The 26,803-nt window shown below is 39.4% G+C and overlaps 1 protein-coding gene across 2 annotated transcripts in view; it reads left to right on the top strand.

Moving 5' to 3' along the window:
- Window positions 1-26,803, top strand: part of ATXN2 (ataxin 2) — a 58,589-nt gene that overhangs the window by 8,065 nt on the left and 23,721 nt on the right. Inside the window, exons 5-17 of one of the 2 annotated variants that reach the window (XM_065417699.1) lie at window positions 3,235-3,249; window positions 5,541-5,665; window positions 6,751-6,842; window positions 12,577-12,774; window positions 13,311-13,489; window positions 15,206-15,415; window positions 16,866-17,048; window positions 18,695-18,892; window positions 20,028-20,135; window positions 22,417-22,487; window positions 24,130-24,437; window positions 25,008-25,071; window positions 26,383-26,535. In XM_065417699.1, coding sequence (XP_065273771.1) covers window positions 3,235-3,249; window positions 5,541-5,665; window positions 6,751-6,842; window positions 12,577-12,774; window positions 13,311-13,489; window positions 15,206-15,415; window positions 16,866-17,048; window positions 18,695-18,892; window positions 20,028-20,135; window positions 22,417-22,487; window positions 24,130-24,437; window positions 25,008-25,071; window positions 26,383-26,535 — 1,904 coding nt within the window. The remainder of the gene's footprint in view (window positions 1-3,234; window positions 3,250-5,540; window positions 5,666-6,750; window positions 6,843-12,576; window positions 12,775-13,310; window positions 13,490-15,205; window positions 15,416-16,865; window positions 17,049-18,694; window positions 18,893-20,027; window positions 20,136-22,416; window positions 22,488-24,129; window positions 24,438-25,007; window positions 25,072-26,382; window positions 26,536-26,803) is intronic. The other variant, XM_065417700.1, reaches the window with a different exon arrangement.

Here is a 26,803-nt window from a genome sequence, read left to right as displayed (position 1 = left end):
GCAGAGTGAGTCTCTTCCAGCATTTCTTGTAATCCTAAAAGCTGTCTTGATTTAAAATGCCAGCAGTGCCAGCTCTCATGTGGTTTAAATTGGCTCAGATGTGGCTGATTGGCTTCCCTCTTAAGAGAAGGTAATTCAAGAGGGTGGGTTCTGCTAGTCCAACCGCAGTATTCTGCAGTGTTTTGTTCACAGTACTTTGACAGTGCTGTAAATCCGAGCTAGTACCACCAGTCTAAAATATAAAAAAGCAAAGGGAAATAGCTATCAAGTTCTTTTGGGGGGTTGTAATGGTGGAGGTGGCATCCTTCCAGACCAACTGTGTCAGCAGGGGAATGGCAGTAGGCATAATGTGAACAAAGGAAAGAAATGTAACTGTGCAGTGGTGGTAGCTTGTTTTCATGCTTTCAAGTCAGTAGTAGGCAGGGACAATACACATCAGAGTTGTTACTCTTAAAACATTTAAGCTAAAACCACAATTTACTTCAAGCAAAAGTAAACTTGGTTTCAGTTTGACAAGTAATTTGAACATCATTGGACTATAAAGCACACTGGCTTAGTAAAATCTGAACCTCCCAGTCATGCTTATGGGGCAATAATTAGAATATGCATCTAACAACTTAGAACCTACTTACTCATGAAAACAAGAGCAAATGAAACATTTCGTGCTAATCTCCCTAGTCACTCTCTAGCTCTGACAAGCTTGTCTCTAACTTGTTCAAGAACATATTAATCTGAAGCTTCTCAGAACATGTATATCTATATCTCTCATCTTTGCATACCATGCAATTTTGCCATGTAGAGAAAGAAATGCCATTGAGATTCTTCGCTGCTCAATTACAGGATTCAAAACAGGAAAGAGAAGGATTTGAATGCTAAAACTTTAGCCTCCTGGTGAGGATTCTGTGTCCTCATCAGGTCAGAGAGGCAGCATGAGACTAGCCAGGAACTGTTACATCTCCAGCTGTTACTGGCTTCACTTGCCTAAGTCCACTCATTACTTAATCTCTTTGCCTCGGTTTTACCAGGTATAAAATGGGACTGATTGTGGACTTGACTATCTCTCAAAGTGTCATGGGAATAGTTCATGAGGTGCTTTGGTGATATGAAGTGCCATATACAATAGATGCTAAGCCTGTTTCACAGTTCTGTCTGTTACCATGCTGCAGATTAACATTTGTAGCCGCACTCCATGTATTCGACTGTACTCCATGTTAACACTCATCAAAAATAAGAGCACTTTTTTATTTTAGGAACTCTTACAGAATTCTTTGCTTTTCTCTGGTTTTCCAGAATGTTCAGTTGCTCATTAACGTTGCTAACTCACTTCTTGTTTGTTTTGCCTCTTATTTTTTTTTTATTTATCTCAATGCCCTGTGTATACTTATTTAGCTTTTAGATTATTGCTTCATGTTCTCCATGTGGCTTTCTGAATTAACCTAGGCTATCAAAGATCTCAGATCGCCTTCAGTGAAGTAAGGGAACATGGCATATTATTGGGATTCTTCTGCAAGGAGTCACATGAGCATCAATTGATCTCTGTCGGTCTGTCTCAAAACATAACATTAGGGAATATGCTCCTGATACATTTAAAGTTTGTTCGGAGGCTGCACGTGAGATTGGAGTCATGTGACTAGAAGTCAATTTTTTTCCCAGTATATATTTGCCTTAAGGGTAACTGTATTTTTCACATTTGAGATCCGTCCTGATGGTTAAGCTTGTGGAGCTATGCTCTATAACTTGATGAAAATGTGTCCAACATGAGGCATAGGTGAAATCAACAGCATTGCTTCATAATAGTACTGGATTCTGATATTAATCATCTTGATAAGGATGACTGTACACACTATGTTACGGCAGGGGTCGGCAACCTTTCAGAAGTGGTGTGCCGAGTCTTCATTTATTCACTCTAATTTAAGGTTTTGCATGCCAGTAATACGTTTTAACATTTTTAGAAGGTCTCTTTTTGTAAGTCTCTATAATATATAACTAAACTATTGTTGTATGTAAAGTAAATAAGGTTTTAAAAATGTTTAAGAAGCTTCATTTAAAATTAAATTAAAATGCAGAGCCCCCTGGATCAGTGGCCAGGACCTGGGCAGTGTGAGTGCCACTGAAAATAAGCTCGCGTGCTGCCTTTGGCATGCGTGCCATAGGTTGCCTATCCCTGTGTTACTGTTCTTAAACACTTACAAATTATGTGCTTTGTAGATTATAGACGCTGCTGTTAGTTCTGTAAACTTCATAAGGCAGCATATTTTTTCCCTTTAACCTTTGTGGCTTTTTATAGAGCTCCATTGAATGTTTTTTGTCTCCCTCCACCCCCAATATGTAAGACAAGGCGTGGGTGGGCAAGATAGATAAAATACCATTCAGGTAGTATTTATTCATGCTCCATCTAAGTGGCATACTTCAGCATTGTGTCGTGACGCCACTTCATGGAAACTAGAAGTCTCAATAACATGCAAAAAGTTGTAAATCCCTCTCTACCTGGATACTGTATTACCTGATACTTGCTGTATTCTGTTGGGAATGACTTTTCCAGTTGCTGCTATGGTGCAGTTTGAAATTGGGTTTCCCTCTTGGATAAACAATGACTCCAAGAGTGAGTTTGGAGACCACTCAATATCTTGATCTGAGAGGATACATTTTGTACTTCATACAAATGTAGGAGTAGGCCATCGAGTTCATTAGGTTGCTGCTTTGTTCCTGTGCCTATAAAAATGCCATATAGGTAAATATAGACATTCCAAGAGAATACTGTGCCTTTTTAAAAACAAACATGTTCTCTTGTTACTATTTAACTTTGGCTTGATGCAACACTTACATTTTATTTTGTATTTAACTAATAGCGATAAACATTGAAAGTTATTTTTTTACATATTCTACAAGTAGGAAGTAATGGAGACATCTTTTTTTCTTGGTGCTGTTTAGATGCTTTTTAAGAATTCCTCACCCTGAAGATTTGTAGAATAGATTGAGATGCTTTTAGAAGGCAGAATGGGGGGGATAGAGGGAGCTGTGAATGGAGGGACATATTTATTAAAATTTGAATGAGACGTATGGCTGTCATATTTTTCAAAGATGAAGGATTCATAAAGATTTGTGATCATGACTTCAAAATAAATGAAGTTTAACCATGTCTGAATTTAACCATGTAATGTGAAACACCTGAAAAATTGAATGTGTATTTTTATCTGATTTTCAATTTTTTTTCTCTTTCCATATCTGTTGTAGTTCCTTCAGAAACAGGTAACTTTTTTTGGCGGTCACTCTGTGTTTCTGCATCTTGCCTTTTCATAATGCTCTTGTTTCCATAATATGTAATGGAAATTTAATACCTCTGCTCGCACATTTATGGCACTATAAAACATGCATGCATAATTTCACAGAATCAGTTTTAGAAAATTGTACTATTTTTTGTTCTGAGCCTTGTAGAAAATTGATTTTTAGCTATTGCATTTTAATTGCTTGCAGTATGCGAAATATTATATCAAAACTACAAAGTGGTATGGTACTAAATAAATTACTCTTGCTTCAGAACAGCTTACAAGTAGCCCAGGTGCCTTTACAGGCACAACCTATTATGTGGCAGTAACAGGTTAAAGTATAACCTCACTAAAAAGTGCCAACCTTCAAGGAGGAAGGTGCTATCACTGCTTTCATTGGCAGACTCTGCAATAACATTTTACAAGCTGACTTGATATTAATTTTTCACACAACAAGCCCTAAAAGTGACGTGGCCCCATCAGGGTATCTTCCTCTCATGTGGTTTCTTTTCTTTAATGGGTCTTTCATGTTCGGGGAAACTTTCATATTAAGCTAATATAATTCAGTTGTCTTATCTTTATACACATTCCTTAATTTTTATATTGTATTTGCTAATTAATGAAGCTGTTTATGCTTAAATGCTTAATCCTTCACAAGTATCCTATTTGGTCTTGCTATGCCATATATGAGCTGAGTATGTATTTTATAAGACATAATGCTGAATGTTGTTACAGAATAATTGCTGCAACAAACTGTGGCGATATAAGCGCAGAATTTGACTGTGAAACTGGATAAAGCAGGAATAATAGTTAGGCTGTGTTGACAGCCTTAATTAAAACATGTCTTCAGTGATTGCAGATGAAATGTAACAGATTAGTGGCCAAGTAAATCTCTTATATAAATGTAAACTCTTCTCACAATGGCTTCAGTGTGCGTTCCTCTTCAATACAATTTCAGACACTGCCAAAATAAATTAAAGCTGCATTCTTCCACTTCTGGCACAGTCTGTTGGCTTGGTCCCTACCTTTTCCTAAAATCTTAGGAGAAACCCTGATTTTTCTGTCAAAATGACTGCTTATTTCCATCTGTATGTTTGTAATGAAAAGTGTATAGTTCTGATTCAAAACTAGACTGAAAGCCACTTACAAAATGAAAAAATGGGTTTATAAAGTAATTCCCTTTTTAAAAAAGCATTTAAGAATCTGCAGGCAGCTTTGAGCTTGTTAAGTTGATAAATATTTAAGCTTGACTTCCTTAATTCTGAATGGCATCATTATTTTTAATAAAGTATTTAAATAGTCTAGTATGCCTTCAGTTGTACTCTTACAGTCTGGTTTGAATAGAACATAAATGAGCCTGCAAATAAAAGTTCATGATCCAGTAACTGATTGGAGTAGCTTACTGGATACTCCACCTCCACCTGCCTATTGGTATGTTCATAATACCGTTTCATATGTTTCTAGTTCTCTAGTTTTATAGTTGTGTTGAATGTGAGTAGAGAGTTTTTGAATTTAATGTAATTTGGGTAAGTTGCCACTTAAAGAAGCTTCTTCTAGAAAAATGTGTTTTCAGCAACTTCACACTGTAAAACTGGTATATTAAGCTAATGGATAATTCCAAGCATTGCAGGGCTCTTTTATGGAGAGACTGTAAAGGTGTGAACGCGGGTGTCAAGGAATCATTGAAATGGAAGAAACTGGGATTGAGTCAAAGAGGGGAGGTATAATTTAAGACACTGCTTAGACATTCTGGGCATAGGGGTGAGTAAATCTGCATAATGTTTTTTGGTGTCTGTAATATGTTAGAGTATAGTTGTATTCAACAGCATTTTTGTTTCAAATGTTTTGTTAAAAACATCAGTGAATATTTTGTCTCTTAGAACAATGATGTTACTCTCTTGAAGCAATACTGCATGTGATTAAAGGCATAGTCCTAGTTAATGTTAATGCTCTTTGATTTTTCTTAAATCAAAGGCAACGACAACTATTTCCTGATGCCTATCTTTCAGTTTTCAGTGTTAGCTGGCACTTAGTTTCAGCTAAGTAATTGCATCATAACTAAAACATATTTTGTATACACTTTGTACACTATTCAAAAACAGAAGTATTAACAGAGCCTAGTTTTGAATTTATTCTCAATTAATGTATTAACTCTGACGGTTTTGGATCATGCTAGTGTTCTTTACTTATAATGCATTTACTTTTGGTTATTCCTCAAACACCTGTGTGTATTGTGTTTTTCTTTGTTTAACCAAACGTGAATCTCCATTGTAGATGCTTTTACTGATTCAGCCATTGGTGTTAAAGTAAATGGTGAACACAAAGAGAAGGACCTTGAACCATGGGATGGAGGCGAGACCACTACCACTGAGGAGCTTGAGGCTTTAGAGACAGATGTTGTAAGTAAACTTATTTATCATACATTGAAGACTTTCTAGAAAACAAGTTGTTTTGCCCCATGGTGTCCCTTAATTTCAATCTAGAATGGAATTTTAGTTGAAACTAAACTGTTTAAATAACGTGGCTGTGTAGTGTAAACGTGTATTGGCAAATGATGAATTTTCATGACCATGGATATCACAATTTCCCCTAAAATTTTAAAAGGAATAACTGAATCTCGGACACCACTGTGATGGTGTTTAGTTGAAGTGCCGAAACGCCCTCTCTGAGGGTCCTGAATTACTTGATGGAGACTGGTCTTGAATGAGTTTCTACCTCTATTACATTGTCTTGATTTGCTGTGTATGGTATAGCGACTAGTTTTATGCTACAATGCAGCCTTTTTACTAAAGGACACAAAGTTTGTAATATGTAAGAATAAGAAGAAATTAGTATTGTAGATTAGAGGAGACTAACAACATGGTTCAAGAAATCTTTGTTCTGTAATGTTGCGGAGATCACTTACCTTATGAATACTAATATTTAAATAGGTCATGTTCTTTCTATATATCCACCTTATTGGGTCATCAACTATTAAATATTTATAAAAGTATTGTAGTAAACATTCTGTATGTTTTGTAAAAGTAACAAAATCTTAGTAATGCTGTTACTGTGGCACACAACACTTCACTAAGAAGTGGGGAGATAAAGTTGCTTTTGTGTGAGATCAAGGAGGGTCTCCCGTTAAATACTTGTGTTGGTAGTGCATTTGAAAAGTTCCGGTACTTGCCACAGGGAGGAACACTGCATCCATTTCTGAAATATGGAATATCTGATTGCCATATTCTGCAAAGGAATCAAAGCTTTTGGCTAATGTAAGCCAGTTCATCATATAGTGCCAAATGGGAATGAGAAGACACTAGCAGCAATACTGGATTTTGAGGGTAAAATATATGTTAGATACTGTTTTGGGTTTGTAATTTCACTATCTGATTGGTAAATCCGGGAGTAAGGGCAAAAGTTTAAACTTTCTGGCAACAGCCATAAATTTTAGGGAAATGTTTCCAGTGTCATTTTGAAAAATAAACCTCATATTTTCTTCTAGTCTAATGGATGGGATCCTAATGACATGTTTCGTTACAATGAAGAAAATTATGGCATAGTATCAACTTATGACAGCAGTTTATCTTCGTATACGTAAGTTCCAAAATATTTTGTTCTTAGATTTGTATTAATATTCTCCATAGCTCATCTTCAGGTTATAAATTTAGATGCAGAATTTTTACCTACTTTCTGGAGTGATAAATGCAAACGATACACACTGCAATTTTGTACTATTGCGGCTAATTTCAGTGGCGTTGTGATCCCCACTTGCCAGGTCGCAATGTCGCTCACTCAAATTTGGCCTGGGTGCCCCTCCATCATGGCGGAGGGCTAGGTGGGCCAAATTTTAATGAGTGGTGTTGCGATGTGGCACCCAGGGTTGCAGTGCTACTCAAATTTGGTTTTTGGCGTGCGCGTGTGTGTGTGTGGTTTTTTTTTTTTTTTTTTAATGGTACTTCAACTGACCACAACTTCTAAGAAACTGTCCTCTCAATCTTTGAACCAAAAAACTCATAACTTTCTTAGCCTTACTTAACAAAACTTTGGCCCTGCTGCTGTAACCCCTCTGTACTTTTTTGAACTGTAAATATCTCTCTTGTGTCTGTGTCCTCTGATAGCTATGGGAGCAGACTAAAAATGTAAAGATGACTTTAAATCTCAAGGGAAAAATTCACTGTTTTCCAATCATTGCAAGAGCAACACAAGCAAAATTGGCTCTGTATTTCTCCCACTAAATTGTGGGAGATTGTAGTTGGAGAAGGGGGAAGAAGGCTGGCTTTCTTTGAACATGCTAAATTCCTGTTGTTTGAATGTGTTTTTTAAAAAAAAGGATTCATTGTCCGATTCTGTTGTTCCTGAGTTTGAATACTTATTTTACATTTGCAGCTGTGCTTCAACAACTTCATAAACTAGATACTTACACGCCAACAAGCATATTTGATTAATTCTTGTGCTGATAAACTGTCGTATATCAAGGTGGTAGGCACCTTAGTAATGCCTAACATAGGTAGACAATCGTGTGTTGGCTCTCACCTTCATTTCACTTTTACTTGTCCTCTCCTTGATACAGACTGTGAAAACGCACTTTCTCTACCACTTTTCAGGTTGCCATCAATACTGCTGCATGGATAGGCATTTTTTCCTATAAAAGTTATGTTCATATTTTTAAAATGTATTCTGGACTTCCACATCCATTTGACAAGCTTCTTTTGTCTAGAGCAGAGGTTCCCAAACTTTTTTTATTGCGTACCCACTTCCAGACCTACCAGCTGACCACATACCCCATCCCTTCTCATCACTGATACATTGTGTATTCTTCTTAATACTACCTGTCTTTAGCCATCTGTCCATATTTCACTGTTACGAACAGATATAGTTATAGTGTGACATATACAACTGACAAAGTTCTGAGCTCAGTTAGAATGGACAGTTGCTGGGCAACTGAACCCGTCCTGTACGGTGATTGGAAGTGAGGGCTCTGTACATCAGTGTATCTGTGTTCTCATTGGTACATCTTGATGTAAATTAACTACCGTATTTTATATAATAAATTCCCATAGTTTTAAAGCTCTGACTGAGTAGCCTATTATGAAAATGCAATAAATAAAATAATTAATAGATAAAATCCAGCATTACACAAGATCTCCCATGTACCCCCAAAGATGTCTGGTGTACCCCCATGGGTACGCGTACCATAGTTTGGGAACCCCTGCTCTAGAGAGAGTGCCAAGATATTTGAAAGCTGAAATTATCTGATGGGAGGACCAATCCCTTGTGCTCTAGGTGTTTAAATTCTTGACAATGGAGTAAGACTTAAAAAAAGTTGTTGTGGCCTAAAGGTAGTATTTTGTGTTCTGTTTGTAGCAGCAGCTCCATTTGAGCTCTGTCATTGATGGTCTTTGGATTAAGTGCTGTGTGAGCAGTCATGTTAATCTTATCCCTGCGTGAAATTGGAAAGCAGGATTTCACTCAGCATTTTAGTGACTGGAAGGAGAAAGCTGTTAAATGATTTAGTGTCTGCTGCAGAAGTGTCAAGTTCTTCTTAGAGCAGTGTCCCTGTGGGTGCTCCACTTCAGGGGCACCTACACCTTTGATGGAAATTTTTGGTAGCTGTGCCTGTCTGGCCCGTGAATGCGCAAAGGCTATATGGGGCTGTGCGGGCAAACCACCCTCAGTTCCTTCTCAACCACCGTTGGCCTGAGATGGAGTCAAGTGTGTGCCTGTTCTGTAATATTTAGCTTTTTCTCAGATAGTTACTTACCTTATAGTGTTACGGTTGGTGGAACAATTGTTCATTTTGTTTTATCTTTTCTTAAAAAACAAACAACCCCACCCCCTTTTTATTCATAGAGGTAGTTGTATAGTTAAGAGATTCCCCCTTTTAGGGGTTAAATTTTTGCCAGTTTTGCTCAGGAATGCTGGGCTCCCTGTGATTTAAAAGGTGCCTCTCCTGTCCTGAGGCTATTCTGATGAAGCTGCCATGCCTTCCCCACCTCCTATGGCAGATGACTTCAGTCAGTTTCAGAACCTGATGTGGATTGCTGACATGCAGACTCTCTTGGAGGAGGTTCAGGAGTCCCACCATAAACTCCTAGATATTTTACACACTTCCACATCTATGAAGATTGCCATTCCAGTCAATGACGTTCTTGTGGAGCCCGCTCACATGGTTTGGCAAAACCCTGCTACCACACTGCATATCTTCAAGAGGGAGGATAAAAATATGTTCCAGTTAAAGAATCGGACTTTCTGTTTTTTCACCCAGCTCTGAATTCTCTAGTAGTGGAGGCTGTTAATGAACAAGGCAGACAGCATAACTTGAAGTCCACCCTGTACAGTAGGGACCCACCACAGGCTTGAGCTTTTTGGTTGTAAATCTTATGCTTCAGCCACACTTCAGGATAGCAAACCGTCAGGCACTCATGGGAAAATACAACTGTTTCACTAATATAATTGAATGTGTTATGAGTTAGCATCTACCAGAAGAATTGGGACCAGTTTAAATCCATTATACAAGGTCAGTTCCTGGCAAAGATATCACTCCAGGCCTCCTTGGATGCAGCAGATACTGCAGCATGGTCCCTCTCCACTGCAGGGGTCATGAGAAGAGTGTCTTGGGTACAGCTGCCGGGCTTTACAAGAGAGGTTGAGTATTCTCGAAGGCTTACCCTTTGATGCTTGCAAGCTCTTTGTGGACTTGACTAATAGACATCTCTTCACACTTTAAAGGACTCAAGAGCTATGCTGCGATCCCTAGGGATTTACATTCTTGTAAAGAAAAAGAGATTTAGTAGGTCTCAGGCAGCCCAAAGAACACGCCCAGACCCATATTCAAAGTATAGTAGACCCTCTGAACCCCCAGCAAAGAAACTAAGATACTCAAGAAACCTCCTTCAGCTACATCTTCTCAGCCTTCTGTGTCCTCCAAGCGACAGTTTTGGTGGGGTGGTAGAAAGTCTCAACCATTCAACTGACAAGTTCTTATAGCTGCAGCATCTTACCTCCCTCCCTCCTTTCAGATGCCTCCTTTTTCATTTTCAGGGTGCATGGGAGCATATAATGTTGGACAAATGGGCCCTGGAAGTTTATAACCTATGGTTACACTGTTTCAGATCTGTCTCTCCCCTCTTCAGGGACTTCTCTCATGATCAGTTGCTAGAGCCGCAGGTGACCTCTCTTCTACATTTAGGCGCACATAGAACCAGTTCCTGTGCAACACAGGGGAAGAGTATTCAATTCAGAGTACTTCCTGATTCCAAAAAAGAATGGAGGGTGGAGGCAAATTTTAGACCTCCGGTCTCTAAACAAATATGTAAAGCAACAGAAATTGCAACAATAATTCCTTCATTAGAAGTAGGAGATTGGTTTGCAACTCTAGACCTACAAGATGCATATTTCATGTCACTAATTACCCTTCACACAAGTGGTTTGTTTTCTAAAAAACAAGAGCTATGAATACACGACGCACCCTTTTGGCCTATCTTCAGCACTGAGGGTATTTTCAAGGATTCTGGCAGTGATTGCCAGTCACCTACGTTGTTTGGGTATAATCGTTTTCCCATACATGGGTGATTGGTTGATCAGGGCAGATTGTGTTGGGAAGTGTTGACATCAGTAAAGATCATGTGTTCCCCGGTTTCCCAGCCTGTGCCTTCAAATCAACCTAGAAAAGTCAGTTTTGACTCTACTACAAAGAATAGATTTCGTAGGAGCTTCCCTGGATGCAGTGAGAAGCAGTGCTTACCCACTGCCAGTACTAGCCCATTGGGGGCCCTAAACAGGAATATTTTTGGGCCCTCCCAAACACATATTAATAATTAATAGGGGCTCCCTTGAGCGGCTTGGGGCTCTCAGCAATTGCTTAGTCTGCTTATGCCTAGTGCCGGCTCTCAGCTTACCTACTATCCAGCAGATTTCTCTCCCTGTCCATCTCATCTCAAAGATTCAGGGCAGTGCTAGGTAGCAGTAAGAGATTGTATTCAGGTGCTGAGACATGTCAGTATGCATCTTTGTACTGCAGCATGCCAGACTACACCGCCGAGATCTACAGGCATGGCTTCGAACAATTTACAAACCAAGCGAACACAGTCTAGACCTCTCACTGTCTGTTCCACTGTGGGTTCTACGATCACTCCACCGGTGTAAGGACCAAAACCTGCACAGGTGTTCCATTCTTGCAGATTCCCCCTACCGTAGCGATAACATCAGATGCTTCACTTTTGGGTTGGAGGGGCACATCTGGGATCTCACACGGTACAGGGAAAGTGGTCACGACAAGAATAGTTTCTCCATATCAATCTTTTGGAATTGAGAACCATCAAAAATGCTTGTCTACACTGTCTACTACTAATCAAATTGAAATCAGTAAAGATAATGCCAGAAAACGTAGTATGCATGTATTATATCAACCATCAGTGAGGCACATGTTCCTCCATCTCTCTGTGCCAAAGTGATAAAACTCTGGAATTGGTACATAGCCAACCACATAGTCATCTGAGCTTCTTACAGGCCAGGTATTCAGAACACCATGGCAGACAACCTCACCAGATGTTTCTTCCTAAATTATGAGTCCTCCACATGATATTCATAGCCTAGGAGTTCCCGGAGGAACTTTGCTATGGCAGCCAGTGCAAAATGCATCAGGTATTGCTCTGGAGGGAGGCTTGATCCCCAATCCATCAGAGACATGTTCCTCATCTCATGGGTGAAAGCACTTCTGTATGAACACTGCTACTGTTAAAGGTACTCAACAAGATCAAACAAGATTGATCCAGAGTCTCATTGATTGCACCAATGTGGCTAAGAAGGGTCTGGTATCCCTACTGATCACATCTCACCCTTTTTGGAAGCTTCTGATCAGTCCTCGCCTACTGATGATTACTTCCACTGAATTTCAAAAGGACTTGGACACCTTATTTCCTTGGGCTCCTCTGGAAATTCCAATTATAGAGCTTCAGCTTTAGAGTTGAACTGAAAGGAGAAACAACCTTAACTTTAGTTCTTGATAGCTAATTCTCATACCTTTAACAGTGTTGAAAACTGGAGTCTCACTTGGCATTAGTGATGAGGGACATCTTTAGTCCTTGGGGGAATGCTGCACCTTGAACTCGGACTTTGGTCAGCAAGGAAATAACTTAGAATTTGGTCAATTTCTAAAATTAGAAATAACGTGTAGGTTACAAAACAACCTTTCATTTAATCTTGAACTGTTTTCTTGCTCTTGTGGGATTGTTAAACTTAGCTTTATGTAAATGTATTTTTTGTGGATTATCTGTACACTTATAAATTTCAAATATATATTTCTCTGCCTTCCCATTGTGTCTTTTAGGGTGCCCTTAGAGAGGGATAATTCAGAAGAATTTTTAAAACGGGAAGCAAGAGCAGCTCAATTAGCAGAAGAAATTGAATCAAGTGCCCAGTACAAAGCTCGGGTTGCCTTGGAAAACGATGACCGGACAGAAGAAGAAAAATATACTGCTGTTCAGAGAAATTCAAGTGAACGAGAAGGACATGGTGTGAACACTAGGTATTTAAAGGGAAAAATATTACTCATAGTTTGTTAAAGATAAACGTAGTACAGTAGTAATTTACGTATTGAGACTTATTTGTCTTTGCCAGTTATTATGGCTGTTTTTAAAAAAGAAAAGACAAATTGTTGGAGAGTAGGGAAGAAACAGTGTAATCAGTATATTGAATTCACACAGACTTCAGGAAATAGCAATGTAGGCTCTGCATGTCACATATCAAAGCATCTAAAATGCCCCAAAAAACCTTGAAAATTCAGCATTAAATTATCCAGCGTCCTGCAGGATTATAGAAACCACACTGTGAGGGCTTACATATAGTATCGACAGCTACGTACTGCATGTAAGTATTCTTTTTGTTCTGAAATTGAACTATTAAAAGAGTACAAAATTTGAACTAGGAGGTGTAGGATTTACCTTCATTTTGATTGGAGTGGGGAAGGTACATACAAGTAAAGTTTATTCGTTCTTTGACTGGTCAGATAATTTCTTATTTTCCATCTCTGGCTATAACACTGAAAGGAATTTTCTGTTCCAGGGAAAGCAAGTATGTTCCAACTGGACAACGAAATAGAGATGTTCTGTCCTGGGGAGGAGGCAGACAAAATTCACCAAGGATGGGCCAGTCTGGATCGGGCCCCTCAATTTCAAGATCTGGATCCCATACTTCAGACTTTAGTCCTAATTCTGGAGCAGACCAAAGAGTAGTTAATGGAGGCAAGTATCTCAGTTAAATCAATGAGTCTTAATTGAGTGACTTCTTGTTTCTAAAAATGTGGCAACTATGAAGTTATGTGAAATACTGATCACAAAACAAAACAATCATCATACAACTAAAATAGCAAAAACTGATGTTCCTTTTTCCAAGGATAAGTCAGACTAGTATATAGAGTTCATGGTTTTCACTTTGGTTTAACCTTTTATTGCTATCTGATAATGAACACTTAAATATTTAATCAACTACATTGTGGGTAATTTCATGCAGCTGAGAACTTAATTTGTTTACCTTCTGCTAAAACACCTTAAACTTGAAGGGGAAGATGGACCTTTAGATGACTGATATACGTTTCTGTAGTGTTACATGAAGTCTTGTACATATTAAATTAGTGACGATCAGCTTTGTGTTGTGGGTGGGTGTGAGAAGAGTTGAAGTACTGATCTCCAGATGTCAAACTAGTCTCTGGTGTGACTTGGGAAAGAGGCAGCAGTATAAGAAGAAATAGCACTTGGCGCTCTTGTATGAGGACCCAATCCAACTTCCTCTGAAAGCAGTGTAAAGGATCCCATTGATTTCGGTGTGAGTTAGTGTGGCGTGATTAAGATATGCAATAGGAAGGAAAAACAACTGGGTAGAGAGGGAAGGTCTCCAGAAGTTTTCTCTCCAGATAAATACTCTTGAGTATCTTCGGCTGTGTGTACGTTTGTGTACCTATATATATAGATATATATCTGTAACTGAGCAAAGTGCAGCACTATTTCCTTTAACAGAGCTAATTGAGTCCTATATGCTGCAAACTGGACGTTCAGTTGTTGGCATGTGTTGCTTATTGAGTTCAGTAATGCTCCAGCCTCGTTGGAACACTTTTATTTTTTTTAAAAAACCTAACATTTAAAGATGTGGAGAAATAAAACAGCACATAATACTCAAGTGTGGCGCTCTGGGGAGGAGACCTGGGCAATACCTAGATAAAGGTAAGTGATGTTTACTACTTAAATATTTTTCCTTTAAACGTTCTGATCTGCAGCACTCAACTACTGCCCAAACAGTATAAATTTTGTTTGAAATCTACATTTCGTGCCTGTATTGTTCATTGTATTAGTTTATTGAATGCACATCAGTCAGAAGTTTATGCATTATGTTCTTAAATTATGAAGTTGGTTGCTTTGTTTCAGAAACAAATTTTAAATAAGCCCTCTACAGAAGTGGTAGGGGCACAAATGTCAGACTTCAGACACTGAACACCGCTGTTTTTTGTAAAGATATACTTTCTATAGTTGATATCGCTCATTGTCATTAAGTTTGAAAAGTAATAGCTTGCATAGTCAGTACTGTATGTGAATCATTGTATGAGATCCTTTAGTAGCTATTTATGCATCTTATCTAGAGAAATGTGTACTGAGAAACATGTATATAAACAGGCTAACAGATTAAGCTTTAACTATCTATTCCTCAGTAGTATTTGTAGATCCTAAATTAACCCTTTGGGGAGCTCATGAGCCATTCAGATATTAAATTTGACCAGTCTCGAAGAGGGGAAAACAACCTAACAGGGATTATTCTACCACTTGTAGAAATGAATGAATTTGTCCCCAAAGGGTTAATCATATGAAAAATCATTTTTGTCATATTTTACTTTTTTTTCTGTTTACCTTTTTCCCCCCATAATTTTTCTTTAGTTTTTATACTTTCCTTCATATCATTTGTTCTGTCAGGTGTTCCCTGGCCATCGCCTTGCCCATCTCCTTCCTCTCGCCCACCTTCTCGCTACCAGTCAGGTCCCAACTCTCTTCCACCTCGGGCAGCCACCCCTACAAGGCCGCCCTCCAGGCCCCCCTCGCGGCCGTCCAGGCCCCCGTCTCACCCCTCTGCTCATGGTTCTCCAGCTCCTGTCTCTACTATGCCTAAACGCATGTCTGCAGAAGGTACAATACCACAATTTGTTCATGTTTTTGTTTGTCTTTGTTTAACTCCTTTGTGAGTTTAATTACAAAATTGTTTTTCCTCTTCATTACTTAACCTATAATTTGTGTTTAACTTTAGTTTATCAGACTATTTCTATTAACCTTTTTATTTAAAGAAACTTTACAAAAACAAAATATAAAGCTGTGAAATTTCCCGAGTTGGTATGAAATAAAACTCAGCTTTGTAACGCTGCTCAGTGTCTTAACCTAGCAAACGGCAACACACAGGGCCTGGCAGTTTTTTTAGAAGGCTTTCTTAGGAATGTTATTTTTAGGATTGCTGTAAAAATCTCAAGCATTTTGTCATGTTGTACCACATACAACAGTTAACCAGACTCATTCCAACTGCTTACTCACAGATCCCAAAATCCTGTTTTTGATAAAAGTGCACTGTGAAAAGAGATTAGAATGAGTTACTTTAAAAATGAACCTATAGAAAATATTGACATAATTGACGCTTACATCAGTGGGGCAGCAGCGTGGTATACCTTTGGTAGCTAACAGTACATATAGAGGATCACATTCTTCAATCTCATAGTTATACGTGAAGAAGTGTTTGAACTAAATTTATATATGGTGCACTCCAGTATTATGGTGATGGGCACCTCATGAATGTGTGATTCATAGTCAAATCATGTAAAGAAATAGACAATACTGCATACCAGTGCACTAGCTGGAAAGTTGATGGCCCCTCAAAAGAGATATTTCAGCAGAAACTTCAGTAAGGGACACAGCAATCTCCAATCAGCTGAAGCCATTACTAATATGCCGTGACTTCCCTGCTAGAATCTCAAGATCATCTCTTTCAAAGATGATGGTAATAGACATACCCGCAGGAGTTTCCTTCATTGCTTTTGGCTATCATTGCTAGCCTTATTGACTAAATAAAATCTTGAGAATCCAGCATGCAAGTTCCACTGTTTTTTATCTGCTCCGATTCAGCAAGTGTGGAATGAAGCATGTTAGATGGTTCAGGTTTCAACACTCCTCCAGAGGAAGCTAGTAGACTAGTTTGTTTGGCTCAGGTCACAGTAAGCAATATTAAAATGCACATAATTCTTGAATTTAAAATTTCTCAGGAAGTAAATTGGTGCTGCAAAATTTTTTTGTTAAAGGCTAATGAAGCTTGTAACTGCTAGTGAATTCATGCTCAGATACCAAGATGATTGGCAAGTTAGGATTCCTAGACTGATTGGACCAGTAATATTCACCCATGTGTCCAATTGCCCTGAACCCATGGAACCCCGGTTATGGTCAACACCTATTTAACTTGCTTGACTTTATTGTCCTACTAGAGCTTACTGGAATTGGAGCTTAGATCCAGTTGTAAAAATGGGTAGTAAACTTAGCTACACTTACAGTAAGAGAGATATTAGGTATTCATAGTGTGGGGATGTGTTCTTCTTCCCAGGGCCACCACGGATGTCTCCTAAGGCACAACGGCACCCTCGAGGTCACAGAGTCTCTACTGGTAGGGGTACAATTTCAAGTGGCTTAGAATTTGTATCTCATAATGCACCAGGGGAAGCATCTACTTCTACAGTGGCACGAGGCAGCCCATCAGGTGGGACGTGGTCATCAGTTGTCAGTGGGGGTAGGTATAGCTTGGCTTATTGCAGATGGTTTTCTAGGGATGTTTTTAGAATATTAATGTTAAGCAGAATCTTAAACTTCCAGGCAGTTCAGCCTTTGAATAAACATCAGATCTGCTAAATGATTGTATTATTGCCTTAACTTCAAAGGGGTTGTTCCGTCAGCTGTTTGCTGCAATTAAACATAATTGAAAGGAAGGAAAATGCCTAGGAGTTAGCTGAAAGGAAGTGTAGTCCTAAGAAAGCTATTGGAAGAGGCGAGTAACAGTGTATAGGCCCCATTCCCACAACTATACCTCAGTAACTGCTGTGTGACTAAATTCATGTGCAGTTGTATATGAACAAGAACCTTGGGTAGAGAGGAAAGTAAAAGTGATAGGCCAAGAAAAGTTGGAATTCTACTTAAGGTGAAGCCTTTATAAGGGAATTCAAAATGACATGTTTCTCTTAAAACTGTCCTAAGTTTTAAATTGCTTCCTTTCCATTCTTATAAATCAGGATTACTGTGTACAGTCAGTACAAATAGGTCTGTCTCGTTCTGTTATAGCTCTGAATTCTTTCAATCAGAATTTTCAGTTAACAGCCTCTTAATTGAAGGCATAGTATTTAAAGCTTATTTTTATGACACTGAATGTCTACACTAGAGGCTTTTAAACTCTTTTATAGTGTGGACTGTGTCTTAGTGAGTTAGCAACAGTCAGCCCCCAACAAGTGAGATCCAGTCTGGAACTTGAAGCTTAGCACTGCTAGACCTCTAGAAGATTGTGCAATGGAGACACTGTTTTAATGACAGAATATGTGAATAGATTGTCATTTTGTAATGCATAGCCACATTTTGATAGACTAAGGCTATTTCTTAGACCTGCTGCCTTAAGCTTTCTATTTTAGTACAATTCTGTCACTCTCCTTGGTGATTTTTCTTCTTTCTTTTATTAACATACAATAGGGCTGTTAACATGGAAAACAGGATATTTTTTTAGTCCTTTTTCTTTTGTCTCACTTGAAGTCATAATCTTCTGGCATCACAGCTAGTTGCTTTCAAGATAATCAATGTCAAAGCAGATTATAATATATGGCAAGGAATAGGCTGGAGGAGCAGGTGGTCTCCTAAAGAATATTTATTCTGTATGCATATATTTCTTCTTAGTTATAGAACTTCTGGGGTGGCAGCAAATTTCATATATAAGTATCTGTCTCAGTGGAATACTTCAGTTTCCCAGTAGGCATCAATCTCTAAAGAGGAGCATGTAAAGCAAGTCATGTGTAAGATACTCATATCCTTCAGTCACTTTTAAAAAAGTGTTTTACATTTGTTTGTATAGCGGGCCACCTCTTTTGCTGTGCCTGAAACTGTGTGTTAATCTGAGCTGTTATGGTTGGACCGATTTGGAATTGCAGCTTCGTTGTAGGACTGCAGGGCAGTGATTGTGTATTGAGGGAATCTTTCTGCAGACAAATCCTACATGTAATCTGAAATGCTGCATTATAAAGAACTAAGAAATGTACCTGAAAGGTAAACAGGTTTTCAATAATTGTATTATGTTGCACTAACTATTTTTAAAGCATGTTCTTAGGCTTCATTTTTTTTAAGCACTTAACAGCTATAGGGGCTCAACTATCCTATAACTATTGTTTCTATTTATTCTAGTTCCAAGATTATCCCCTAAAACACACAGGCCTAGGTCGCCAAGACAGAGCAGTGTTGGAAGTACTCCAGCTGGGCCAGCTCTGTCCTCTCCGCAAGCTGGTACTATTCCTACTGAATCAGTTGCCATGCCTGTCCCAGCTGCATCTCCCACACCTGCCAGTCCTGCATCCAATAGAGCAGTTACCCCATCCAGTGAAGGTAAACTGTCCTGATACTTTAAATTCTTCAGTTTTAGTCTTAAGTGAAGGGAAAGGATATACTGACCCAAACACTACACTTCTTTCCTATTAGAAACAAAATTTTTCTTCTGTTTTGTGCATTTGATTGCATTGTGTTCCACTGTATATAGTCAGTTGAGTGTGGGGGTGGGTATCTTACACAGCAACACTGCTGAAAAACATTTTGATAGGCTAAGGCTATGTCTACACTACAGAGCCTGTGTTCGCATAGCTAGTGTGGCATAGCCCCTACTGTAGATGCAGCATACACCGCCAGAAGGAATTTTTTCTGCTGGTGTAGGAACATCACATCTGGATAACGTTAGCTATGCCAGCAGAAGCACTCTTCTGTCTGCATCTGTGCTGGGGGGGTTTGTTGGCATAGCTGTGTCAGTCACGGTTGTGAGGTGGTTGTTTTTTTTCCATGTCTCTGACTGATATAGCTATGCTAACGCATATTTTAAATGTAGACCAAGCCTAATAAACTTCTCCCCATTCCTCTGTACTTCTCTTAACAGAATGTGTAGCATACAGTTATTGTCATACTTAGTTAAAGGTGACCTGAAAAGATTTTTTTAAAAACTGAATTTGCAGCCTTTTCTTGTGCCCAAAATATCAGCAATATAAAATTCATTTTTTGTTAGCAGAATGCTTGAAGGTCTCAGAACTCCCAAACATCTGTAAAACCTTAATTGAAGAGCCCAGGCGGTTCATTTTTCTAACAGTGGCTTTCTTTATCCAAACTGTTTAAATCTTTCACTTGACTGTTGTGAGTTCTTTTCACTAGTTCTCAAGTCACCATAGTCCTTCAGCCCAGGCAGGCCCTGAATTTCTAATGTAAAGTGCAATTTTTTTTTTCCAGGTTCTCATTAGACATCATAAAGCATTTAAAAAAATTAAGCCTATTTTTTTTCCTTTGCAGCTTACCTTTAACAGAATTTTCATAAATGTAAAATGGTTCTTAGCTTCCTCTTCTTCCTCTTATGTTCTCTTCTGGCCTAAAGTTTTCCCTCAAATATTTCTTGTCCTGCAGTTCTTACCATCTTCTTTGAGGTGTGTGTCTATACATAATATATATATTTGAAAGTAACTTTGAATTGAAATTATATTTCTAGCTAAAGATTCCAGGCTTCAGGACCAGAGGCAGAATTCTGCAGCTGGAAACAAGGAAAATGCTAAGCCAAGTGAGATTTCTCCTAGCTTTACTAAACCTGAAAACAAAGGTTTGTATCTAAAAGTTCCCTTCAATATTTTTAGCGTAATTTAGGGAATTGTAAGCACAAATCCCAATATCAACTAGTGAAGTTAACTTCTTATTAGAGTGACTTTTAGGCAGTTGCTTCAGCTTTCTATAGGTAAGAATTTTTGTTCATGCAGCTGTGAAAGTGAACTTTGCAGAGGGATTATTATTCCTTAACCATTCCATCAAAATTAAAATAAAATATGGAAACACTGCTGTTGACTAGTTTTGTAAAGACTTGTTTTTAACCAAGCTTAAATGGACCAGAGTTTCCCTTTTAAGTATTATGTTCGTGATACATAAGATTTTTGCTTCTTGGATATTATAGTTCTCATAGTAACAAAAAGTAAGTGTATGGTTTTGATTCAGGTTTCTTTATAACCTGCTCCATAGTTGCTCATAGGTCTCAAAAAATCTTCTATGGGGGGAGGGATAGCTCAGTGGTTTGAGCATTGGCCTGCTAAACCCAGGGTTGTGAGTTCAATCCTTGAGGGGGCCATTTAGGGATCTGGGGCAAAAATCTGTCTCTGGATTAGTCCTGCTTTGAGCAGGGGGTTGGACTAGATGACCTCCTGAGGTCCCTTCCAACCCTGATATTCTGTGATTATTAATTTTTTTCAGTTTAGTCTCTAGTCTTAACATTTTAATGTTTCTGGCCATATGCAATGTAAACTTTAAGGTTATATTATTGCATTGGCGTCTGACAGAGTGCATTGCAGAGTTCCTTAGCTCTACATCTAGGTTTTCCTGTATCTAGAGTGTGGTGTAGCAAAAACGTATGGATCTGCCAAAAAATAACCCTGGTTTCAGGGGTAAGGATTTTTGTGTGTTTAAGAATGCAGTTTGTGGAGTTGTGTAAAACTGTATAGCTACAATGAAGCAGCTGAGGTTTTTTTTTTTTTTAAGAAGAAAATAAGCACAAAGATCTACATTAATGTTGCAAATTTAAAATATGAAATGCAGAAGTTATGTTTCCTAGAAATGGCTGAATAACGTGAGTGGAAAAATTAACAACTAATGGTTATTCAGAAAAATTCATTGACCTAGTCAATTATTCAGTCAGCAATAGTTTTTGTAGTTAACTTGCACACAGGTTGTACTTTGAATTACTAATTAGGCCAAATTGTTTTGTATTAAAGTTAGAACACTTGCATTTCCTTGTTTATTTTAAATTTGTAACTTGATGTTGTATTACGTGTGTGTGTGTGTTCCTTATTGTGAATTATGGCCTGCTGTCATTCTTTTGTAGGGTTCTAGTAATATAAAGCACAGAACCTGTTCTTCTTTTGTGTGTGTGTGTGTGTGTGTGTGTGTGTGTGTGTGTGTGTGTGTGTGTGTGTGTGAAAAGATTAACAGCCCTGTACTTCAAATGGTTTAAAAGCCATGGCTCTCACACAACTAATTTGAGAGTGGGAAAAGCAGAATCGAACGAGACTGCTTCAGTTTGGGGAAACAGGAGTGAGTGGCTGCAGTTTCTTGAGATACAGAGCTGCTTCTACTTCTCTCTCTGCTTTGTTTAGAAACGTAGGTAGGAGGTTGATACATTACTGGATCTTTCCTCTTTAGTACAGCTCAAGATTCTGGAGGCTGCATTGTAACTAAATTTAAGTATCTCTGCAGATAAAGCACAAAATTTAACTTAAAATCCCCAAAGTGTAATGTATTTAAGGGAGCACTTAGATAACTGATCAATCAGTTCAGCCCTTAGGGGCTTTTCAATTTCTCTTATGCAGTGATTTGGATTAGAATTGCCACTGAATGTTTGCTCCCGTTGGAGCAGTGGTTCCCAAACTTGTTCCACTGCTTGTGCAGGGAAAGCCCCTGGCGGGCCGGGGTGGTTTGTTTACCTGCCGTGTCCACAGGTTCGGTGGATCGTGGCTCCCAGTGGCCGCGGTTTGCTGCTCCAGGCCAATGGGAGCCGCTGGAAGCGGTGCGGGCTGGGGGACGTACTGGCCGCCGCTTCCAGCAACTCCCATTGGCCTGGAGCAGTGAACGGCCACTCGGAGCTGCAATCGGCCAAACCTGCGGACACGGCAAGTAAACAAACCGCCCCGGCCCACCAGGGGCTTTCCCTGCACAAGCGGTGGAACAAGTTTGGGAACCACTGCGTTGGAGTAACAACAACTTTCCAAATCAAAGGCATTATCTTTCTTTCATTCTTGGAAAAATGATATTTGTGTTACTGACATGACTCCAGTTATTATAAGTTTTGTTTTATGTGGAGTAGGAGTTTGGATTTTTCATGTGTATATTATGTTCGGCAGGTGTATCTTCAGTTGTTTCAGAACACAGAAAACAGATTGATGATTTAAAGAAATTTAAGAACGACTTTAGGGTAAGTGTCTTTCATGTGGGTGTTGACTAAAAAGAGAGTTTTATACCGTCATTTTCCTTTGATGTGCATCTATATTTTCAGTTAAGGAGTTGAGCATATTTATCAATAGGAAAATAGGCCCTTAAATTAATGAGTACATATTAGAATGTCATTCAAACAAACATATTCATATAAGATCGTGACACAAGCCAATATAAACAGTCAGTGCTGACTCTCCTTAATCTGTATGTGGTACTTAGGTGTCTCAGACTATTGAGCATATGTAAAATACAGATTATACCGTATATACTTGATCATAAGCCGGTTCGTTTATAAACCCCCCCCCCCCCCCCCGATGGATAAGTAAAAATGGAAAATTTTTATAACCCGTTCATAAGCCGACCCTATAATTCAGGGGGTCAGCAAAATTTGGCTCCCGGGCCATCAGGTAGTCCGAGATGGTTTGTTTACCTCGAGCGTCCACAGGCACGGAGGTAAACCTAAGTAAACAAAGTGTTCCAGTGCACCAGCTGCTTACCCTGACAGGCCGGGACAGCAACTGGGGGGGAGAAGCTGGGAGTCAGGGGAGTAACCCATGTGACCACCCCCCACATGATCCCCACCCCTAGCGTGGGACCCCCACACTCTCCCCATCCCATCCCTTCCCACCTTATCTGGGGAGGGCTAGGGGAGGATGTCTCTGACCTGGCTGGAGCTGCTCCGGCAGGCCGGGTGGCGTGGCTGCAGTGTGCTCCGGTGCCAGGGCGGCACAGCCACAGCCTGCTCTGGGGAGTGGGGCCGAGCGGCACGGCTGCAGCCTGCCAGCCCCGGAGCTGTAGCTGCTTTGGAGGCTGGGGGGAGAGCAGCGTGGCCAGAAGTGGAGAGACTCTGGCCCCACCTCTTCCCTTCTGTCTCTGCTGGCTGTGCTGCCTCTCCTTGCTCCCTCTGTTGGGGGAGGGGCTGTGTCCCACCTCTCCCTCTCTATACCCGTTCATAAGCCGACCCCTGTCTCTGGTGCTTCCCTTTTTTCCTAAAAAAATTCGACTTATGAACGAGTATATATGGTAATTTAGATACTGTCTATTGGAACACTAGTTGGAACCCTTTTGTGTCTCACTGTAAATAGCTAGAGCACTTGGGGCACGTATAATTAACTGTGATGTGGCTATGTTGCACGTCTTCCCTCCCAGAGAACCTCTCAATCCCAAAAGCAGCTATGCCATAATATAGCTAATAGTTTGCCTAACTTAAAACATTTAATTGAACCTTTTAGCTATCTGGGGGCAAAAATGACTTCTTAAATTGCTATCTCATCATTAAGTGTTACTGTTACATTGTATTGAATAGTGTCTAGTACTTCTTAGGTGTTGCTGTGATTTGTACCTTCATTAGAAAATGAAAAGGAAACTTCAATCCCATCAAATTTGTTCTTTCATCTAAGCCTCCTTAAGTTTATAGACCCATCACATATGTGTGCTTATTTCTGTTTTTAGTGATGAAACCTGCATCTTCTGTTAAAATAATTTCAGGTTCCTACAGCTGAACAGTTTATGGAAATTTTCCTTTTTGATTGCATAAGTATTGTTGGTAGTAATTCATGTGTTTTCTGTATCCCTGCATAGGGATGATATTTATCAAAAGTGTTAACTGTTGGTGCTTTCAGTTACAGCCAAGTTCCACCCCAGAGACTGTGGATCAACTGCTAAACAAAAATAGAGAAGGTGAAAAATCCAGAGATGTGATTAAAGAGAAAACAGAATCAAACTCTAAAGAATCTGTCATTGAAACCAGCAGTAATGCGAACTCTAACAGTGGCAGTAGCAAATCGAATAGTCCCAGTATTTCTCCATCAACTAGTAGTAGCTCTGAGCAGAAGCGAGGGCCAGAGGTAACCTCTCAGGGTGTACAGACATCTGGACCTGGAAGTAAACAAGATAAAGAGGATAAAGAAGAGAAGAAAGATACCTCTGAGTAAGTAATTGTGTTCTTAATAAGCAAATCAGGTGTGTTCTGTTTTTAGAAGCCCCTGCAAAGGGGAGAGCTACTGTTTGAAAAAATTAACTCTTAGTATTTATATAGGACTTTACATTAATGAATTAATCTTCACAACGCCTTTGAGTTAGGTGGGTAAACATCTGCGTTTTACAAATGGGGAAATTGAGGCAGAAGTTAAATGACTTGGCCAAAGCCACGCTGCAGGTTGGTGGCCAAGCTAGAACTCTGGTCCTCCTGCTATCTAATCCTGCACTCATTTGGCTAAACGCTGTCCCTTTGTCAATCAGACTAAGCACCATCAAAAATGTGCTTTGTAGAAATAAGTGTAGTAGATGACTTTTTCCTTTTTCTTTCCATATAGTGTGATTAGCCGTGTGCCCCTTAGTTTCCCATAAACCTTCTCAGTTGTAAACCTAATCTGACAATATTTTTATGTTGTGATGGGATTTTAATAACTCTAACAGTTGAACTGTGGAAGACTTCAGGGGAAATGTTTGTGAAGAAATATCTCTGAACTTTAAATCCTTTGTGTGTTTTTGTGTGTAGGCAAGTTAGGAAATCAACACTTAATCCCAATGCAAAGGAGTTCAACCCTCGATCTTTTGCTCAAGTAAGTTGATAGTTGTATTAAGCGATATTGCATGTGGTGACATACAACCTCTCAAGTAATTGCACAGTAATATTGTTTTTCTTTGTACACTTGGGTCAAGTACGCTGTATTCTGCTAGTTGAGTCTGAGGGCTGGTCTACACTGGGAATTTACATTGACATAGCTACGTTTTTCAGGGCTGTAAAAAATAAATAAATAAATAAATCCACACACCTGAGAGATGTAGCTGTGCTAACCCAACCCCTGGTGTAGAAGACAGTGCTACTGTCTCTCAGGGAGGTAGATTACCTATGCCAATGAGAGAGCCCCTCCCATTGGTGTAAGTAGTGTCTACGCTGAAGCGCTAAAGCAGTGCTGCTCTAGCGTTTGAAGTGAAGACATACCCTTTGTGTCTGACCAATTCTCCTTCATAATTTAACAGTGTACCAGATTAATTCTCAGGGTTTTTAAGAACAGCAGTTTGGTACATCAAACCATAACACATTTTGAAAGGGGTTCACTATATTTCAGTAAACAACAGACTACCCCAAATGTGGAGTACTATTTTATTTAATAAAAAAGGCTGTCTTCGATACCAGGTCTGAGTGACCATTTGGGAGGCCATATTATATTTCCTTCAGATCTTCACCACATATCCTCACATCCCCTCCCTCACCCATTGTCTAAACTGGTTCTTAATTACATTCTTCTGAACTCTAATGACTGTATTTAACTTAATGGAACTTATTCACAGATAGTCACAAGCCCTCTAGGAAGGTTTTCAAGATTTTGGTCTTGACTGACAACAATATTCTACCTGGAGCTGTTGCCAGGGGGTCCAAAGCCAGTCCACCTTTCCCTTGAAAAGTTTCCTCCTCCTAGTGAGGAAACAGCAGCTGTGAATGTTACATCCAGTCTACCACAAGGAGGGTCTGCGGCATCTTTGAAAACTGATGCTGCTAGGAAATGTGCTCTTAGCCCTTGCCCTTGCCTTCCCCTTCCCCACCAGCAGTGTGCCATTTCTGTAGTGCTCTCCTCCTCTGCTCAAGGAGCAAGCCTTTCTGCTTTGAAGTACTTTGAGTCAGAAAACACTAACTCTAGCACTAGCCTTCAGAGTCTTAAAATCTTGATAAACTTTTCTTCTTTGTCTTTTTAACTTCACCATGCAATCAGGTGAAAAGAATTTACATGTTTTAAATGCCTGTCTTTAAAGAAGCACAACCTGTTCCATTCCTATCTGACTGCCATGAGCAAACTCTGAGCATAGGTAAAACTGGTATACATGAGTGAACTGTGCACTGACACAGAATGAACTGTTTCATTTATTTGTAGCCCAAGCCTTCTACTACACCAACCTCACCTCGTCCACAAGCTCAGCCTAGCCCTTCTATGGTGGGTCATCAACAGCCAACTCCTGTGTATACTCAGCCTGTTTGTTTTGCACCAAATATGATGTACCCGGTCCCAGTGAGCCCAGGCGTGCAGGTAAAATAGATTTGTCTAACAGCTTAACTAAATATAATATTCTTGGCACATTTAAGATGATGATTAATAGGAGGTGGGACTTAAAATCAGAAGTAAGCTGTTAGTGCCCTGTTGTGCCAGGTGCTGTACAGGGATAGATGTGCTCTGTGATCGATATTTACACCATTATTCAGATGTATGTTTAATATTTATGTAAGCAACTAAAAAATAGAAAACTTCCCCAATTGCCTCTGAGCGTAACTGATATATTGCTCGATTTCTTATAGGT

This window comes from Emys orbicularis, chromosome 16, assembly GCF_028017835.1.
Source record: "Emys orbicularis isolate rEmyOrb1 chromosome 16, rEmyOrb1.hap1, whole genome shotgun sequence".
NCBI classification, from domain to species: Eukaryota; Metazoa; Chordata; order Testudines; family Emydidae; genus Emys; species Emys orbicularis.
Note: the sequence above shows the minus strand (reverse complement) of the source record. Positions and strands in the feature narration are given on the sequence as shown.